This window comes from Acipenser ruthenus, chromosome 19 (genome assembly GCF_902713425.1).
Source record: "Acipenser ruthenus chromosome 19, fAciRut3.2 maternal haplotype, whole genome shotgun sequence".
In the NCBI taxonomy this organism is placed as follows: Eukaryota; Metazoa; Chordata; class Actinopteri; order Acipenseriformes; family Acipenseridae; genus Acipenser; species Acipenser ruthenus.
In genome coordinates, this window is record NC_081207.1 from 19,168,160 (window position 1) to 19,185,974 (window position 17,815).

At 38.8% G+C, this 17,815-nt stretch overlaps 1 protein-coding gene across 4 annotated transcripts in view; it reads left to right on the top strand.

Annotated features, from left to right (window-relative positions):
* LOC117424373 (zinc finger CCHC domain-containing protein 14-like) overlaps window positions 1-17,815 on the top strand; it is a 76,151-nt gene that overhangs the window by 9,466 nt on the left and 48,870 nt on the right. For 3 of the 4 annotated variants that reach the window (XM_058992564.1, XM_058992566.1, XM_058992565.1), the window contains exon 2: window positions 213-339. In XM_058992564.1, coding sequence (XP_058848547.1) covers window positions 213-339 — 127 coding nt within the window. Of the gene's footprint in view, window positions 1-212; window positions 340-17,815 lie in introns of those variants that run through there. The other variant, XM_058992567.1, reaches the window with a different exon arrangement.

A 17,815-nucleotide genomic window follows, 5' to 3' on the forward strand; every position in this document is an offset into this window, starting at 1 on the left:
AACCTTGGTGTAGAATCTGCACAAAATTAATTCTGTGTTGAAAGTTCATCGTTAAATCAGATACGTAATAATTCACCATCATTATCTGTAATTGCTGCCACCAAAGTTCAGTCCCTTTTGTTAATTCAGGTTTCACCGTAATAATGGTGTCACCCGCAGTCTTGTGGTATACCTTGCAGGAAATAAAAACAGTGTATTTACTTTGATTGCAGGCCTCACATAGGGATGAGAGCACGGCGAGCGTGGACAGTGTGAACAGCTTTGAAAATGCACTCCAAGCCTCGGCACATTCCTCGGAGGAGTCGTCACTCACAGGGCCTGCAGGGAAACACACCAGAGGTGAGTCCTAGCCTGCTCATTCACACAAACAGCACCCATTCCTCACTTTACATGAGAAAAGGAAACTCAAAGCTCAGCGCTTAATGGAGGTTTTTCTAGTAGAAGTAATTAATGAATGTCGCGGAGTAGTTTTTGGTTGGACACAATCACTTGGATTCTTTTTTGTGGTGCAGTTTTGGCACACTTGGTTCTTGGTTGTATGGTTAGCACATCAGCAATGGCTTTGCTATTCCAGTGTTAAAGCATTCTCAAATTACTGTATTCCTTCGAATTTAAGATGCAATCGAATTTAAGACACAGCCCAAATTTACCACCGTCAATTTGAGGAAAAAATAAAACATAAAATAAAATAATGCATTTAGAAAGATACAACCTCAACTATCCTGTTGTATCGGACAAAACTGACCCGAAACAGTGTTGTTGTAGATTAACCACGGAGCTCATTTATTGTGCTGTAGTACTTAAGATGGCGTCTCTGTCATACACACACCCCTCACTCACTTACGGCATTGTGCATCCCGGCAACAGCAAGCAATGCACAACACTCCACTACATCAGGCAACATTGTAACCCAGCAACCACAATAGCATTGGTCACATTGCAAACACAACAGTCAGAATGGTATGCACAATACCAACAGAACATAACATACGCACATGGAGATTACTCACACCTGTTTTTCTCCCAATTTTTGAACTCTGATATTGCTTGGCATGTCGAAAAATATGGTGGTCTGATCAGTGTTTCTTATCTGTTCAAGCTGGTACTGTTTGTTTGAAACGCTGAAATTGTAAACGCTTCTTTGAATTCCTTAAGAAGCTAATGACTCTTCTTTGAAAATGGCTGCCTATATTTCATGGATGATTCAATATCGGACAGTAACGTTTTGAATCGTTTTTTCTCAGCAGTAAGTCATGTTACTGCTTGTGTATTCGTGTAGTCAGGTCTTTTGTTGGCGATTTTTAATACACGCATCACTACTGTACTCGAATTTAAGACACAGGCTATTTTTTAAGAATTGTTAAAGTGCTTCTTAAATTCGAAGGAATACGGTAATTGAATTGGATTCTTGAATTGATTGGATTTATTGGAAGGTCAAATATCCTGAATTGCATTCAGCTCTAAATAAAAACACACAATTGTTGCTCTCTCTTCTAGGTGCCAAAACTCATTTGATTTGTAAAAAAAAGTGCAGCTTGTATTAAAAAAATAAAAAAATGATTTCCCCCCCCACTGGGAGATATTTAGTTACAACAGTCTTGTGTGAAATTTGGATGAAACTTTCCTTTTGTCCATCTTTGTCACACCTACATCTTTGCTTATTGATCAGTCAATCTTCTGTGATATCGATAAATTCTGTATTTACAGTTGTGGCAGTGGATGTATGTTACTACAGTAACACGCTTGTTGATTTGTGCTGAGTTGGTGCACAGCAATTATTTTCTTCCAGCAGTTTTAATGTGTTGACTCTTTCAAGTGTTGCTATAAATGCTCTACAATAAGCCATAGTGGCTGATGAGTTCAAGATGTTTAACAAGCTGACAGTAAAGTAGGTGATAGGAAAACACCACAGTGAATGCAGGGAATCCATCCCTAAAATCTGAGAGAAGCCAAAGAAACTTCAAAAGTCTCTACGGTTTGCAGGGCTACCATTTATCATTTGAAGAGTGCTGTGTCATGTATTCTTTCTCTGTAAGGACTGCAAAGTCTGACTAGGTGCTAGAGGAAGCACTCTTACTGTAAATCATATTGTTTCAGCTAAATAATTAAGAATTAAATAATGTAGAAGTGTTTCTTAAACCAATGAAAGAAAAAATGAATGTCAGCATGTCCTTCAGTGTCAAAAGGAAGATAAGCCTAACTACAGCTAATTAGTTAGATAGTTAGATAGCTTAGCTCCTTCTGTTCTGGAAATATACTTTATAAACTGGATGCCCAAACTTGTATCCCCGTTTCTCCTTGTTAACTTATTAATATTAATATTAATTTTAAATGCTTACATAATGGTCAATAAGATTTATTCAAGTGTGTTATACATTTAATATCTATTCAACAAGCACATTGCAAACAAGAATCTTGAATATACTGATTTTTTTTTCCTGCATTATATCTTGCCTTAAATAGAACTCTGCTCTCTGTGATAAAAGTATTTGGAAGAATTAGACAGATGTGGAAATGCTCATTTTCTGCAGCCCTTTTATTGTTTCATTGCTGGCGTCTGAGATTATGAAGAAAATAAGAGACTGATTTACTGGGGCTGGGGGCAATTAGTTCCACTTCAGCACTGCTGCTAAACGAGAGAATAAAGGCAGCTAAGGTTTTACAGCAAGGCAAAAACAGATCCATTGGTCACATAAACATGCAAGTATTCTGTCTCTCTCTAGACCCCATATATGTTGTGTTCTTCTAGCCAAGAAGGTCATACTTTAGAGTTTGCAGGCTTCTACTTACCTGCTCTGTGTTGTTCATTTGCTGTGTTTGAACATCATGCCTGTCACTCAGTGTTATCAAGATTGAATCTGATCTGTCTAGACCTGTTTGAAATCTTCAAGTAGACAGACAAAATACTGATTTGTACTGTATGACACGTAAATATTAAATGAAGATTATAATCATAAACATTTGTATTTAGTAATAATCTTCTTCTTCTTGTGTTTCTTAGTTGCTTTTAATTGCCACCAAATGCATCATCAACTGACACGTATTCCTTACTTAGGTTAGAGTGCGTTTGCAAAACAGTGCTTTTTGTTCATTTTCCAATGTTTTGCATACCGTATCTTTAACCAGTGCATATAAAAAGACTGTAATAATACTATAGATTTTATACTTGAGCGTGTACAATACAATGTAATTGTTACAAAACAAAACTGTTACTTACTTCCCACTGACACACAACCTTTTGCTGGAATGTTTAAATTGAGTTACATTGTTGCTACAAGGTTGTGTGTTAGCGGCATATCAATGTCCGCATGAAGCATGTGAAGCTAGTGATCTAATATAAACGCTGGTCTCAAATAATCACCGGTCTCCAATACGCACCGGATCTGCTGGCAGATATTGTAAATAAACGCTGGAGGCATTTAATTGAAGTTTTACGGTACTCGCTGTAGGAAAGAAAGCCCCCTTTAACTTTTTCAGTCCTGAATTATTTTTATTGAGATATATAAATCATAGGGCACTAAGATAAGGCAGGATCTTGAGGCTGAAAAGGTTAAAATGCCTGAAGTGCTTTGAAGTATAAAAGCTTCCTGAGAGTGGGCTCCCGAGTGGTGCATCCGGTAAAGGCACGCCGCGTGGAGTGCAGGATGCGCCCTATAGCTTGAAGGTCGCTGGTTCGAGTCCGGTGTCCTTGGCTTACTGGGCACCAGCGACCCCTGTAGACTGTCCAGGCGCCTGCGGGCCTGCCTGTAAGTTTCCCAGAGCTGCGTGGTCCTCCTACACTGTAGCTCTGAGGTGGCTGAATGGAGGGCCTGCAAAGTGAAAAGAAGCAGATGGCTGACGGTACACGTTTCGGAGGACGCGTGTGTCTGTCTTTGTCCCTCCCAAGTCAGTGTGTAGGTGGCAGCGGTGAGCTGGGTTGAAATAAAAACAATAATTGGGCATTTCAAATTGGGGAGAAAATAAAAAAAAAATTCCAAAAAAAATAAGAAAAGCTCCCTGAAGTTCAGAAAGAGTAAGACAACAATACAATCCTCTATGTTAATGGTACAGTCATTGATCACCTGCCTTGACCTTTTCCAAATAATCATTCCTGGTATACAGCTGCCTACATGATCCTCCCATGTTATTTGTATTGTGCAATTAAAATTAACTTCCACCATTTTTCAGAAACTGTTAACGATACTTCACATCATCTTTAAAACCATTACTCCTTTTTACCCATCTAGTTTATTTCACATTTACAAAACATTCAATAATAGATGCCACCTTGCCCCTAGAGGTGTTTTTTGTTCTGTGTGAGGTTGTAATCAGTGCATATTTAAACTCATAGGTGCATAGTTTACTGAACTTGTTTTCAGTACGACGCAATCGGAATGAGGTGCTTCCAATATTTCTACAGAGAGGCACATGCTTCTCTGCAGCGAAGTACAGATGTTAAAGGCCAACTGAAAAAGACAAATTAAAAATACAACTTTCAATAAATACTACATTTTCATGAAAAGAATACAAAATATTTTGCTTCAGAACAAGAACAGTTTTTTTCACTACACTTTTAGGGGATCATTCATCATTTTGCTATCCTGACATTACAAAGAAAATAAAAACATGAAGTATTGAAAATTAACTCTGCATTCAGTATAGAACACTTTACTTTTCTATACTTTACTGTCAACACTGCCAAACTGAAATAATGAGGTGTCGCTGTATAAGATTTTACTTTGACAGAAAAGTCCACATACAATACTGTAGGAACATACTTCTGCTTTGCCAGTTGCTTGGATGCTCGTGGGGGGCAGGACAGCTGCTGTCGGCACTGCTAACCAGTATACTAACATTATTTAGCAGTCTGTGCTTGTTGAAACTTGCATTGTATCAGCAATGAAGCTGGTTAGACGTACAGTGTGTGTGTGTGAGATACCCTCGCTGGTGTTGATATTTCTATGATTTAACTGCACATAGAGTTTATTGAGATTCTACAGCACCCAGGAGACAGACAGAGACAGACACTTGTGTTTCATGTCCTATACAGAATTGTTAACGCCCACCTGAGGAAATAGGAAATGGAGAATTTAAAGATGTGGAGATTGTGTTGTGAAGCCGTGTGCAAAGGCATTCTAGACAAGCAAAGGTTGTTTTTACAGGTATAATCAAGGTATATTACAGGACATAAGTGCTTCTTCCTGAAATCACATTTATTCCGGTTTTGAATTCGGATTGATTCCTCCCACAGGCTTTGCTATTAAGTACATTTTTTTTTTTATTTTGTAGTGCTGTAACCGGTGTTTGAATATTCAAGCAAACATTTTGAGAAATGTGTTAAAAAATAAAATAAATAAATAAAAAATGATCGTGGCCCTGTTCCCCAGAAGTGTCACTGTAATCATTTACCAAAAAAAAACAAACAACAAAAAATGTCAACCCTTGTTCAATAAGCCTCCCTACCTCCAGGTTTTAAATGTATTGCTGACAACAGACATAATAAAAGCAATTCCACTGCACAGCAGTGTTTTGTATGGGAGTTTGGTGAGGTACAAGGTTTTATTTTACTTAAAGATATATTATAGTGTGATAGACAGTTTTTTGCTTAAACCCGATTTTGAGAGGTATGTTTTCTCGGCCGTTTCAAAACCGATCGAGATGCCATTTGGCATGCTTGGAGGACACGGACAACAAAGGAGGACACAGACAACATGCCCCACATGTCGACCTGTTCCTATCCAGTTTTTAAATAACTTTAGCATAACAGAGGCAGAAGTGTTAAAGGGACTAGGAGCTCTTAAAATAAACGAATCCCCTGGGCAGGATGAGATCCTCCCAATAGTACTCAAAGAAATGAAAGAAGTTATTTACAAACCACTAACCAAGATCATGCAACAGTCTGTTGACACAGGGGTTGTACTGACAGACTGGAAAATTGCAAATGTAATACCGATCCACAAAAAGGGAGCCAAAACCGAACCAGGTAACTACAGACCAAAAAGCCTTCTATTATATGTAAACTTATGGAAACTATAATAAAATCCAAAATGGAAAATTACCTATATGGTAATTATATTAACAATATCCTGGTAGACAGCCAGCATGGTTTTAGGAAAGGGAGATCGTGTCAAACTAACCTGCTTGATTTTTTTGAGGATGCAACATTGACAATGGATAATTGCAAAGTATACGACATGGTTTATTTAGATTTCCAGAAAGCTTTTGACAAAGTCCCGCATAAAAGATTAATTCTCAAACTGAACGCAGTAGGGATTCAAGGAAATGTATGCACATGGATAGGGAGTGGTTAACATGTAGAAAACGGAAAGTACTGATTAGAGGAGAAACCTCAAAATGGAGTGAGGTAACCAGTGGTGTACCACAGGGATCAGTATTAGGTCCTCTGCTATTCCTAATCTACATTAATGATTTAGATTCTGGTATAGTAAGCAAACTTGTTAAATTTGCAGATGACACAAAAATAGGAGGAGTGGCAAACACTGTTGCACAGCAAAGGTCATTCAAAATGATCTAGACAGCATTCAGAACTGGGCAGACACATGGCAAATTACATTTAATAGAGAAAAGTGTAAGGTACTTCACGCAGGCAATAAAAATGTGCATTATAAATATCACATGGGAGATACTGACATTGAAGAAGGAATCTATGAAAAAGACCTGGGAGTTTATGTTGACTCAGAAATGTCTTCATCTAGACAATGTGGGGAAGCTATAAAAAAGGCCAACAAGATGCTCAGATATATTGAGTGCTGAATTTAAATCAAGGGAAGTAATGTTAACTTTACAATGCATTAGTAAGACCTCTTCTAGAATATTGTGTTCAGTTGTGGTCACCTCGTTACAAAAAGGATATTGCTGCTCTAGAAAGAGTTCAAAGAAGAGCAACCAGAATTATCCCGGGTTTAAAAGGCATGTCGTATGCAGACAGGCTAAAAAAATTTAATCTATTCAGTCTTGAACAAAGAAGACTACGCGGTGATCTGATTCAAACATTCAAAATCTTAAAAGGTATTGACAATGTTGACCCATGAGGACTTTTTTGACCTGAAAAAAGAAACAAGCACCAGGGGTCACAAATGGAAATTAGATAAAGGGGCATTCAGAACAGAAAATAGGAGGCACTTTTTTATACAGAGAATTGTGAGGGTCTGGAACCAACTCCCCAGTAATGTTGTTGAAGCTGTCACCCTGGGATCCTTCAAGAAGCTGCTTGATGAGATTCTGGGATCAATCAACATAAGTCGACTCATTTCAGAACCGCATTCAATAACAGCTCATCTTATTTGAAATCCAGCAATTTTTCAGTGGCAGTTTTCATAGTTCAAAACACAAATTGCAATACTGAGGTAAGCATATCTTGTTCTGTTCAAAATTAAATCCTGGGTACAATTTCCTAGTTACAATTCCAACTTAAAGTTGAGCACAATGCTGGCATTCTGTGATTCTTGAAACGTGTATTTTTTGTGACAGCTGTAAGAGTTAAGTCGCACTGGGTAAGGGCTTCTGGTATGAAATAAATAATAGTAATTCAACAGGAATTAACCAGCTCTGTACACGGTGTCTGTAAATTAAACCACCTTATTTGCATGCTGTATAAATACACCAATTCTTGCTCTCGACCAAAGTTATACACATCATTATAATTAAACAACAATTTGAAGCTAGAAGACTGACAGGAGGGGCGGGCATTAACAAAAAAAAACAACAACAACAAAAAACACACACACACACAATATGCTACGTGGGATAAGGGCCACGTCCCTATACTTTAGCATTTTGCTTCCTATCGTGAATGAGGTAATAATATTACTGTAATTTATAACTTGCACAGTGCAGTAATCTGTGACCCCGTTTATAGCCTACAGTGTTCATTTTCTTAAATTATTACTATAATATACCGGTATATATGTATATAAAATATACCGGGATATTATAGTAATAATTTAAGAAAATGAACACTGTAGGCTATAAACGGGGTCACAGATTACTGCACTGTGCAAGTTATTTGCTATGCAGATGTGCACTCTCCAGTAATTAATATTATGTGTGTGTCTGTAGTTGGCCCGGTTTAAAAAAAAATAATAATAAAATAAAATAAAATACCTGTGAAAAGCTTTCACAGAAGTCACCTTTGCACAGAATTCGGCATTTGGAGACAATTTAAATAAATAAATAAATAACGTCAATGTGTTTCTAAAACTCGGATGTACAAGGCTTTTTGTACAAGGCCTTTTTATCACCAGCTACCCAATTTCGTTTAAGAAATCTAGATATCCCATATGGCACTGCGGTGGTCACGTTAAGGTCACAAACGCATTAACTACTGTTTACAGTTAAACCGCGATCATGAGCAAATTAAAAAAAAATGTTAAATCAAACTTTAGGTAGTCAGATGCTAGCAATGCAAATAATGTAATGCAATGATTTCCATTACATGAGAGTAGATGCTAAAACTGATATGCTGATTTGAACTCGGCTCTCGCCAAGATAAGCACCAACTAAGACGTAGCATTACAATAAACTAATGTGATCTATCTGTGTCTCCATCCATTTGCGTTTCCTTCCATATGATGATGTAGATATCCTTCTGCCTGGTGTTAATGGCTGAAGTGTAATGCTGGCTCCAGGGATCAGCTAATTTTACCTCCCTAGCGCATCGGCACACACAACGGCTGCGATGCTGGCTCTGGGGATCAACCACAGTGCTGTCTCCCCAGCGCATCAGCATGACAACCGTCTGGTTTGAGCTAAGTAGGGTACATCTCTGGGGTCTTCAAGTGGGCATTTTCCATCCTCTGTGTTTCGTTGACTAGCCCACAACACCTCAAGAGGGCTCGACTGTGATTCTGGCGTCCCAGCATCACCCCCCTCCGTCCCCCACTCAACTCAGCCCAGCTTACTTACCCGTACATCAGCGTTTCTTTCTTTCTATTGTGTTTGAGATCCCCAACCAGAATCTTTCCGTCTCAACCACAGCCATTTGCTGCTCCTCTCTGCTGCTTCAGATAAGTTCTTCACTGTGCGACGCAACTCTTAGCCACTGAATCCGACGTCTCTGAGAAACCGGGTTGTAGAGTGTGCCACAAATCCTCGACAACCCACCTCCACTGGGTAAACCCGGACTCTCCATCCTCGCTGTTGCACTTCAGTGGCCAGTTGAGCATACTGCAGTTTCTTCCTCTCATACGCCTCATCTACAGCATCCTCCCATGGCACTGTTAACTCTTAACAGGTGAACAAGACGTGCTGATCCAGACCACAAAACAATAGAGTTTTAGTTTGTCTGGTAAAGCGCTGCTGTCTTTGCTCTTCAGCCCTTCCACTGCTTGTTGTCTAACTTCTCCCACACGATCTGTGTCCTTTAGATCCCCGTCGTACCATCTCCCAAGACTTTTCACTGGCTTTTCAGACACTGTTGGTATTGCCTCACCATTAATGTAGAACATTTTATCTACTACTTTACCTTTTAATTACAGATATGCTCCTTGATTTAGTGGGCTTGAATTGCATTCGTGCCCATTCAATGTTATTGGTTAATTTGCCCAGTAACCAATTAGTGCAGGCTACTGTTGTAGTCATGGTTGTCATGTCATCCATGTATGCTCGAATTGGTGGTAGTCGCATTCCAGAAGCCAAGCACTCTCCTCCCACTACCCATTTTGATGCCCTAATGATTATTTCCATTGCCATGATAAAAGCCAGTGGAGAAATGGTGCATCCTGCCATTATTCCAACTTCTAGGCATTGCCATGTAGTGCTGAATTCTGAAGTTGAAAAACTAAATTGCAAATCCCCAAAGTAGGCTTTCACTAAATTTTGTTATTGTCATCGGTACACTGAAAAAATCAAATGCTGCCCGAAGAAGTTCATGTGGCACTGAACCATATGCATTAGCCAAATCCTGGAATGCCACATGGAGCTCCTTCCTCTCCTTTTTAGCTGATTGAATTTGTTGCCAGATCACATTGATGTGTTCTAAGCATCCTGGGAAACCTGGAATGCCCGCTTTTTATATTGAAGTGTCAATGAAGCAGTTCTTTAATAGGTAAGTTGACAATCTCTGAGCAATAATGCCTTATAATCTTGCCTTCTACGTTTAATAGGGAAATAGGGCGAAACTGACTGATGCTTGTAGAATCTTTTTCTTTAGGTATAAAGACTCCACCTGCTCGGTGCCATGCTCTTGGTACAACCTGTTTTTCCCATGCCACTTTCATCAATTTCCACAGGATTCGTAGAACTCCTGAAGCACTCTTGTACACTCTGTATGAAACTCCATTAGGCCCTGGAGATGATTAAGTCCTTCCTTTTTTCACAGCTTGCTCTACTTCTTTCCACTTCGGTGCACAGTCCTCCATTTGGTATTCTGGTGGATTGATAGGTGGGATGTCTGAAGGAATTGATATAGGCTCCTGCCTTTTTGAATCTGTATGTGTTTCCTCCAAATATCTCTCCAGCTCAAACTTAGTTGCTTTTAGTGTGCCATTCTTCTCACTGGAGAATAACAAATTTGAATGGGTCTTTATAAAAGTTAGTTTCTTCTTTTTGTAGCTTTTCTGTTGCAAGCTTATCTTTTATGACCCTTTGTAAGAGATTGAGTCCCTCCTTCTGACTTTGTTCTGCTCTTCTCCATTGCTTCCTCAGCTGTCTCCTTTCTCTAACTAAGCATTCAATCTCCTGCTACTGTCTAGACTTTCCAGGAATAGTTTATACTTTTTCCTTTCTTTTTTCAACTTCAAACTTCTCGCTTCCATATGTGTAGATGGTGTCCCCAAATGTATCCATCTTCTTTTCAACTGTTCCACTTAACCTTTCCAACGCAAAGCAGAGATCTGTGTTTACTGTGTCCCATGCAGTTTTCTCACAAGCTCTTGGCCATTTAACTCCAGGCTTGTGCCCGTTGAGGTTCTTTTCTCTCTTATGCTGGTTTGTCTGACCGGGTTCACAAGGATCATTAGGTTCATCACTAACTGTATCCATGCAAGTCCTCCTCACGTCTATGACAGGGGTGCTGATATCCTGCGAACTGTGGTTTGCTTCCTGTCGCTGGATTTCATTTGACTGACTTCGTAAGAAGTACTGATCAGTGTGAAGCCCTTGTCCCTCAGCATTTCATTCTCCCTTGATGAATCTTCAAACCCCTGACTGTTGTCATCTTGCTCCAGCCGCAGACACAAACCTGGAGTTCCATGTCTTTGCTAACTGCAGATCTTGAACTAGTCTTTTGTGAAGTACTCTCCATACTCCTATCTGTTTCCGTTCCTAAGTCGTTAACCGTGTTGTCCAACGTTGAGTCATCTTCCGCCCCCACTCTCGCAGACTCTAGGGGTATTTTTATTCTTTTCTTTGAAGCCTTGGGCGGGTGTCTCCGGCATCCTGTAAACACAGAGCTGGATATGCTGACAAAGGTAGCTAACCCTTGCCAGACCCACATAGTAGTACAACTGTTGAAATCTAAATTGACAGCACAGAGGCAAATGCGAATGCAGCTTATTTCAATTATACAGTGTGCAAAATAAGTGCATCATTAAATGTGAAAAGAAAACGTTTCTGGTGAGCTTGTCTTCTATTCTACTTCTACCATTATTTACACTGTGTACTGTTTTCCATGTTAACTTTATATCCTGGTATGTGTGGTTTATTATTAATTAATTTTTTATTATTAATTTCTTAGCAGACGCCCTTATCCAGGGCGACTTACAATTGTTACCAGATATCACATAATTTTTACATAAAATTACATTATTTTTTACACATTATTTTTACATACAATTACCCATTTCTACAGTTGGGTTTTTACTGGAGCAATCTAGGTAAAGTGCCTTGCTCAAGGGTACAGCAGCAGTGTCCCCTACCTGGGGTTGAACCCTCAACCCTCCGGTCAAGAGTCCAGAGCCCTAACCACTACTCCACACTGCTGCCCAGGTAGGGGTTTAGTTCATCTTGCATACAAAGCTTAACATGACCAATGGAATAGTCCAATCAGTTATATATTTTTATACTAATATTGCAAATCAATTTTTACAGCAGTTATTTAATGCATTTGTAAAGTATTGTTCCTTTCAACTTTTTGTTTTATTATTATTCCACATCATTGCACATACTCCACATAAGTAAACAGAAAATTCAAATTAATAAGTCCATGTACAAGTGTATAATTTATTTAAAATGTGATCATACTTGGTTTAATAATAGAGGATGTTGTAAATACTAAGCTGGTTTGCAAACCTAAAACTTACGCACAGAAACCTACAATGGGGAAAAAATTATGTACTTTCCATTGCATATGTGTACAGCTATTTTAACTCTGCATTCCAGTAAAAAAAAACAAAACAATGGAAATTAAAAACAAAAAACTACGTTTTAAATGACAGTAAGAGCTGACAAAGCCAAAGAAGACGTGAAATTGTCAGGTAAGACTGTCTCTGCGCTCTTACTTCACCCATGTTCTGACAAGGCTTTCCAGCACACACTGCTTAACTGGTACAGTAGGTGGGTTCACTATAGACAACATAGGTAGTTACCACCAATGGGCAGGTAATATGCGTTAGATCAGTGGTTCTCAATCCTGGTCCTGTGTCTGCTGTTACTTTTTTTTTCCCAATTCAATTTCTTTATTGAACACTCAATTAAAACACAATTAGCATCAGCAAAGCTGTTGAATGATTTGAAAGAGATAGAGATTTCAAGTTATGTATGAAATTGAATAGAACTTGAAATCTCCAACTTATTATAAGCTGAAGAATATTTTAAAAATGTGGGCAGCAGTGTGGAGTAGTGGTTAGGGCTCTGGACTCTTGACCGGAGGGTTGTGGGTTCAATCCCCAGTGGGGGACACTGCTGTTGTACCCTTGAGCAAGGTACTTTCCCTAGATTGCTCCAGTAAAAACCCAACTGTATAAATGGGTAATTGTATGTAAAACAATGTGATATCTGTATAATGTGAAATAATGTATAAAAAAAAAACTGCGCGTGTGAAAATAAATTGGACCTGACGCGCCTGACACTCGCTGAATAAATGGACCGCAAAGGGTTAATAATCATCTTGACTGTGCTCCAAGGGATATTCAAGGCCTTCGATATTTTTTTATACCCATCCCCTGATCTGTGCCTTTCAACAACTTTGTTGCGGAGTTCTTTTGAAAGCGCCTTGGTGCTCATGGTTGAGTCTTTGCTTTGAAATGCACTACCCAGCAGAGGGAACCTACAGGAACTGCTGAATTTATCCTGAAGTCATGTGAATCACTACAATTTAACACAGGTGGAGGCCACTTGGTGTGTGATTTTGAAGGTGTTTTAGGATTGCTATTACAAGGGGGGTGGACACTTATCCAACCAAGCTATTTTAGTTTTTATTTTTAATTAATTTTCTACAAACTTCAATAATATTTTTTTCACTTGGAAGTTGTGGGGTAGGATGTGTAGATAAATGAAAAAAAAAAAAACAATTTTAATGCATTTTAATTCCATGCTACAAGGCAACAAAAGGTGAACATTTTGAAAGGGGGTGTAGACTTTCTATAGGCACTATATATATACAGTGCCGTGAAAAAGTATTTGTCCCCTGTCTGATTTTCTGCATTTTTGCACATTTTTCACTTTGTATTTGGTCAGATTTTTTGTGGGTTATAGTAGTATATAGAGGGTTATAGTAGTATATAGAGAGTCTGAGAGAAAAAAATGACACCAAAGTTTGGTGCTTCTTTCATTTGTTTGGTGTGCAAGGTAATCAAATATGCAATCTTCAGGTGTGAAAAAAATTATTGCCCCCACCCCCCCCCCCCCAGTTAACTCAACCCAATTAAAGGGATAATTAGGGTCAGCTGTTTGAGTACTTTGGTTAACAACCAGGCCTGATTTGGGCCAGCCCTGCCCAATATAAATCTGACTAACTTTGGAGAGTGAAGTTGTCAGTACACAGGTTCTAGAGGCACATCATGCCACGAACAAAAGAAATTCCTGAAGACCTCTGGAAAAAAGTTGTTGATGCCTCTCAGTCTGGAAAGGGTTACAAAGCCATTTCTAAGGCTCTGGGGCTCCACCGAACCACAGTCAGAGCCAAATTGTCCAAATGGAGAAAGTTTGGGACAGTAGTGAATCTTCCCAGGAGTGGCCGTCCTGCCAAAATCTCTCCAAGAGCAAGGCGTAAAATCGTCCATGAAGTCACAAAGAACCCTAGAACAACATCCAGGGATCTGCAGGCCTCTCTCGCCTCGGCTAAGGTCAGTGTTCATGACTCCACCATCAGAAAGACACTGGGCAAAAATGGGATTCATGGCAGAGTAGCAAGGCGGAAACCATTGCTCACTAAGAATAACATGAATGCTCGTCTCAAGTTTGCCAAAAAGCACCTGGATGATCCTCAAGAGTTCTGGAACAATGTTCTATGGACAGATGAGTCAAAAGTGTAACTTTTTGGCCGACATGGGCCCCGTTATGTCTGGTGAAAACCAAACACTGCATTCCACAGTAAGAACCTCATACCAATGGTCAAGCATGGTGGTGGTGGTAGTGTCATGGTTTGGGGATGCTTTGCTGCATCAGGACCTGGACGCCTTGCCATCATTGAAGGAACCATGAATTCTGCTCTGTATCGGAGAATTCTACAGGAGAATGTCAGGCCATCCGTCCGTGAGCTGAAGCTGAAGCGCAGCTGGGTCATGCAGCAAGACAATGATCCGAAACACACAAGCAAGTCTACATCAGAATGGTTGAAGAACAAGAAATTTAAAGTTTTGGAATGGCCTAGTCAAAGTCCAGACCTAAACCCCATTGAGATGTTGTGGCAGGACCTGAAACGAGCAGTTCATGCTCGAAAACCCACAAATGTCACTGAGTTGAAGCAGTTCTGCATGGAGGAGCGGGCCAAAATTCCTTCACGGCGCTGTGAGAGACTAATCAATAACTACAGGAAGCGTTTGGTTGCAGTTATTGCTGCTACTGGTGGTGTAACCAGTTATTGAGTCTAAGGGGGCGATTACTTTTTTACACGGGGGCATTGGGTGTTGCATAACTTTCTTTAATAAATAAATGAAAAATGTATCACATTTTTGTGTTATTTGTTCACTCAGGGTCCCTTTTATCTAATATTAGGTTTGGTTGAAGTTCTGATAACATTCAGTGTCAAAAATATGCAAAAATGCAGAAAATCAGACAGGGGGCAAATACTTTTTCACGGCACTGTATATGTGTGTGTGATTTTATATATATATATATAGATAGATATAGATATAGATATATATAGATATAATTTTTTTTTTTTAACAGTACTATGTTAACATTTTTTTCAGATAATAATAAAAACAAATATTAGAATATGTGTAATTTTGAAAGAATATTTAAATATGAGAAATCAAATACATATTTAGATCCAGTGTTCCGTTAAAATTGACACATCCTGTGGCAATGACTAAAGTTTGCAATTCGAAGCGATCCACAGTTATCCAGTGATGCGCCTCCTTTTAATATTACCATCTGTATCCTGGGAATGGCTAAAGTAAACTTTAGCAGTGCTGACTCTGTAAACAGGAAAAAGGGGAATTAGAAGCCAAATACCTTTTCCGGTAAAACTGCGTTGAGGTTTTAGATCGCAAGTGCCTTGTTTAATCATATTGTAATCCTGCTTTTGCCAAAAATATTATTGTTATTTTGGTGTCACAAGTCATCTTTATTGTTTGATTTGTTAGAAAAGGTTTACGAACCTAAACACATGTCCGTAAACTTGCAAAGGGGAAACTTGAAACTTCTTAGGCTAGTAGACTAAACAGTATTGAAATATACTTGTGTTGGAGCCTTTGTTTACATTTAAAGTTGCTGTTGTTACTAAGTGCGCCAAGTCATAAGATTCACTCCAGTGGACTAACCGCAATGAGTCTATGTGACCAATAACTTGGGAAGAGATTGTAGGTATTATATCAAGCAGCAGCTTAAACTAATCTTTAGAGTTGTATTTGCTAAATGTTTGTGTCCTGGAAAAAGCAATACTAAAACAAGATCTTCCGCAGAACCAAAAGTGGGGTTTGCATGGGTCAAGAAACTTGGTATTAACATAATTTAGTTTAAGTTACTGAGAATAATCAGATTCTGCGGATATCCTCCATCCGTATGCCACACTTCCATGTTTGCTTATATCTGTAGAATTGCTTCTCAAATTGTGAGTAAGCATGTCATTGCTAATTCTTCTATACCACTCTGCTTATGTGTGGCATGCTGCTCAACTCTTTTTCCTCGTACAGATAGCTGTATTTTTTAATGTACAGCAGTGGCAGGGGATGTTACTAACATACTTGTTTCAGTACATTCTGTATTGCTTACCAGGTAGAAGTACTGTTATAGTAATGTTCGTGACACAATTTCTGAATGTTAATTTTACTTCCTCTATATGCGAGTGGGTCCCTCAAATGTGCTTCCTTGTGAAATTAGCACCATTAAGAACTGTCTAAGAGTAAACTGTAAATATTTCTAAACCTAGAAGCACTTCTCCTTCTGGAAACCGGGGGTAATATCTAATCTCATTAGTCCGGGTATTCAGTGCTCTCTCCTGCCTGACAACAGGAGAGATGAAAGGGTTCTGATGACATGGGCAGGTGTGAGTTACACCCGTCTCTCAGTGGATGTTTTACAGTATGTATCCCCTCCATGTTTCTTCAGCCATAAATCTCTTTTGATCAGAAACCCTTAAGTAGCAGCAAAGGTCTCCGGTTAGGCCAAGATGTACTTGGCACCATGACCCATGATTCACTGTGATGCCATATGTGCAGTCAGCAGTGTAGAGCTGAGAAATCGCACACGTTGGAGTTTAGAATAACAAATCCTGAATCTGAACTGCTTGGTACCGAATTATTCAGGGTTTTTTTATATTTAATTTATTTCTCCCTGCTGACCCTGTAACTCAAGCTTTTGGTTTTACTACAGTACATTACTGTACCTCATAACCTGGAGTGGATACATTTCATTGTAGCATCGCACACCATTTCTAAAAATAACTCCCTGGGGCAACCCAACTGAAACTGAATCCTTTATAAGCACAACTGAAGAGAGAGGCTGGGCAGGCAGTGAAATATATTTAGAGAATATATCTACTCGGCAGGGTAAACTAACTAAGGGTTTTCTGTCGTGTTAATATTTGTAACCCAAAAAGTTAATCTCAGTAAACCTTAAGTTTGTTGTTTTGGCTATGCTTTACCGTACTCCCCTGTGCTTTTTACCGTGATCTGTTTCCTACACTTTGCTATTAAACCATTATAGTCCTTTATACAGTAGACCTATGAGCATTTTCAGTTTTTAGAGATATATATTTACAGAATACTGCCCAGGTCTATTTTTTATATGCTACAATAAAACCAGGACTAGATCCAAAGTACGAAACCCCCTCAATTGTAATCTTATTGGACTCTACCTGGAAAACTGCTCAGCTGTCTGCTTTCTATTTATTTAGTATTTCAAGTAACAAAACATAATAAAAAATTAACAAAAGTAAAACCTTCTAAGGTCTATTTTAATGATACAAACAGTGGCAGAACTTTTTATATTTTCTCCAAACCTCATTTTACTGTTTTGTGAATATAGTAATGTTAATAAGGGACCTATAAATCACGACTGAGGGAAAGTCACAGCTGGAATAATAGAGTATAAAACTTCAATTCAGCTATGGCTTAGCAACAATTTAAATAAAAATAATAGAGCTTTCTGATTGGCTCAGGCACTTGCCATTCTGACAGTGAAATGTAAAACCTTTAGATTGACAGCTACATTTTATTTGCATGTGCATGTAAACTATGGAAGAAAAAAGCATTAAACTGTTGTTTAAAACTGA